This window comes from Bactrocera tryoni, unplaced genomic scaffold (genome assembly GCF_016617805.1).
Source record: "Bactrocera tryoni isolate S06 unplaced genomic scaffold, CSIRO_BtryS06_freeze2 contig_3885, whole genome shotgun sequence".
Classification (NCBI taxonomy): domain Eukaryota; kingdom Metazoa; phylum Arthropoda; class Insecta; order Diptera; family Tephritidae; genus Bactrocera; species Bactrocera tryoni.
The window spans coordinates 1-2705 of record NW_024392363.1 but is presented as its reverse complement, the minus strand read 5'-3'; the positions used below and the strand labels follow the sequence as shown (position 1 = coordinate 2705).

Genomic DNA, 2705 nt, shown 5'->3' with positions numbered 1-2705 from the left:
ACAGCAATTTGATATACACTTTTTGGCTACTTTTGTTGCTAATAATGAAAAAATGCTTACTGCTGAGCAACGAAATGTATACGATAAAATCAACCTATCAATAGCAGCACAACAAGGTGGTTTCTATTATTTGGATGCACCAGGTGGTACTGGTAAAACATTCCTTATCTCACTGATACTTACGAGCATTCGTTCACAAAATCACATTGCATTGGCGTTTGCTTCATCAGGTATTGCAGCCACTCTTCTTGATGGTGGTCGAACTGCCCACACAGCACTGAAACTAAATCCCGACGCAATGTGTAACATAAAACAACAGTCAGGAATGGCTGAAGTTCTGAGAAAGTGCAAAATAATTATTTGGGATGAATGCACAATGGCCCATAAGCATTCGCTAGAGGCACTCGACAGAACTCTGAGAGATATAAGGAATAATCGTAGGCTTTTTGGTGGTGCTCTGCCTGACATCCCACGAGCAACATATGCGAACGAAATAAATACATGTTTGAAAGAGTCATATCTATGGCGACATGTCAGTAAATTAAACCTTACAATCAATATGAGTGTTCAACTCCAAAATGACCCATCAGCGTCACAATTTTCTGAACAATTGCTATACATTGGTAATGTTGAATATATTCAACTTCCAGAAAACTATGGTGGCTACCAAAGAAGAGTTGATGCAAAGTATTTTTCCAGAGATAGAATATAATTATACAAACCATACATGGCTACGTGAGCGAGTTATTTTAGCTGCAAAAAATGTAGATGTTGACACTATCAATTTCAAAATACAACAGTCACTGCCTGGTAATGAATTTACATTTAAATCAATAGGCACTGTTGTTGATCCAGATGAAGTTGTCAACTATCCTGTTGAATTTTTAAATTCACTGGATTTAACTGGAATGCCACCACATTACTTGCGATTAAAGATTGGCTCACCTATAATTTTGCTTCGAAATTTGAATGCGCCAAAATTGTGTAATGATACGCGATTGGTCACAAAAAAATCATGGGCAACATTCTTGAAGCCACTGTTTTGAGTGGAAAATTTCAAGTTGAAGATGTACAATTGAATTGAATTCCAATGATTCCTTCAGATTCGCCGATACCATGTAAATGTTTACAATTTCCAATCCGCTTGGCATTTGCTATGACTATTAATAAGGCACAAGGTCAAACGATGACGATATGTGGACTAGATTTAGAAAATCTGTGTTTTTCTTATGGCCAATTATACGTTGCATGCTCGAGGTTGGGAAAACCATCGAATTTATTTATTTATACCTCTCAAGGATTTACCAAAAATATTGTACATCCGATGGCATTACGATAATTTCAGTATTTGTAGATAATTAACTCTGAGAATAAATACCCGTTATAGAATAGTTTAAGATCCAACTTTTTCACTAAACGACTTCAAGTTTTTATTCAACACAGCTTCGATATTTAACAACTCTGAAACAAATTATACATTATATTATGGTCGCAAGTATCTTTTTTTATATACAGATTCATATAAAACTACCTGGCATATGTACATACATACGTATAAAAGCCCACAACTTGAGAAAAGTTTTCCCAATTGTAGTTAAAACTACAACTTGCATTACCACCATTACTGTTCTATCGCATGTACAGTGGTGTGAACAAAATAGGAACAATCATAAGGTGTTGTGAAGTTTTACAATATGCTGTTTTCTTATTAAATAAAATTGTTTTTAGATACAAGTGTAACTCATATAATTTTTTCCTACCAATGATTAGAATTTCCCACCATGCAAAGGTAAATATAAATAAATATTAATGCGAAACTCTAAAACCTGCAAATTATTTTTACCTCTTTTTGTTCACACAACTGTCTAATTCCGATATGAAGTAAACTTCCGCTCTTTAATTTGTGTACAATGTTAAGTTCCGAAGGAATTTAATTGTTTTTTTCGCAAAATTTTATGCCATTCCCTCCGTAAACTGATATTCCCCTCATCTAGCCACCATAGATAACTTGATGAGAACTCTTTGGTTCGAGAGAGCTGTCCAAAACCGCATTTTTATAACATTTGCCAATGATGCCATAGCACGAAAATATTAGCTTGGGCATTTTATAAAAGAACTTTTGGATATTTACACGGTTTCCACACTACCACTGAGGTATGCAAATAGCAATTCACCGATATTATTTTTGAGTTGCTCGGTTCCCCATTAGGCCTATATCACCCATATATACAATAAATACAAATATATACATACATAAAAACCAAAATTGTACTTAAAGTAGCAATTCAAAAAACAAAATTAAAAGAAATAAGGTGGTAACAATTTAAAATGAATACAAAAATAAATAAAACCATATCATAATTCACATGAAACAATAATTCATAACAATAAAATAAAAGCATAAATATTCAAAAAAGAAACATAATTAAAAATAAACCAAAGACTTATTTTCCATCAATATTTTATTTCTCATTATCTAGTAACAATATAAATAATGGTTATTTAAGATTCAAAAGGAATTGCACAGTAATTCTCTGCGTCTAAATATAAATTAAAAATACTCAATTTAAAAAAAGAAGTGCAACAATTTTAAAAAGCAATCTGCACCCAGTCTCAATACAAAATTTGATACAGAATTAAGAATATATTAATATTAAGGGCAAAAAAAAAGAAACAAGAGGTACAAAAAATTCCGAGAAAATTAA

The 2705-nt window shown here is 32.4% G+C and overlaps 1 protein-coding gene across 1 annotated transcript; it reads left to right on the top strand.

Annotated features, from left to right (window-relative positions):
- Positions 1-52: 52 nt before the first annotated feature.
- On the top strand, positions 53-1046 carry LOC120779309. The gene is made up of 2 exons (XM_040111519.1): positions 53-532; positions 651-1046. The coding sequence occupies exons 1-2, from the start codon at positions 53-55 to the stop codon at positions 1044-1046; spliced, it is 876 nt and encodes a 291-aa protein (XP_039967453.1).
- Positions 1047-2705: the final 1659 nt, after the last annotated feature.

Excerpts from the sequence above, each read along its gene's own strand:
- LOC120779309 (XM_040111519.1), top strand. The coding sequence starts at position 53 with ATGCTTACTGCTGAGCAACGAAATGTATACGATAAAATCAACCTATCA. Across the intron at positions 533-650 it reads AGTCATATCTATGGCGACAT|AAAACTATGGTGGCTACCAA; the intron begins GTCAGTAAATTA and ends TTCAACTTCCAG.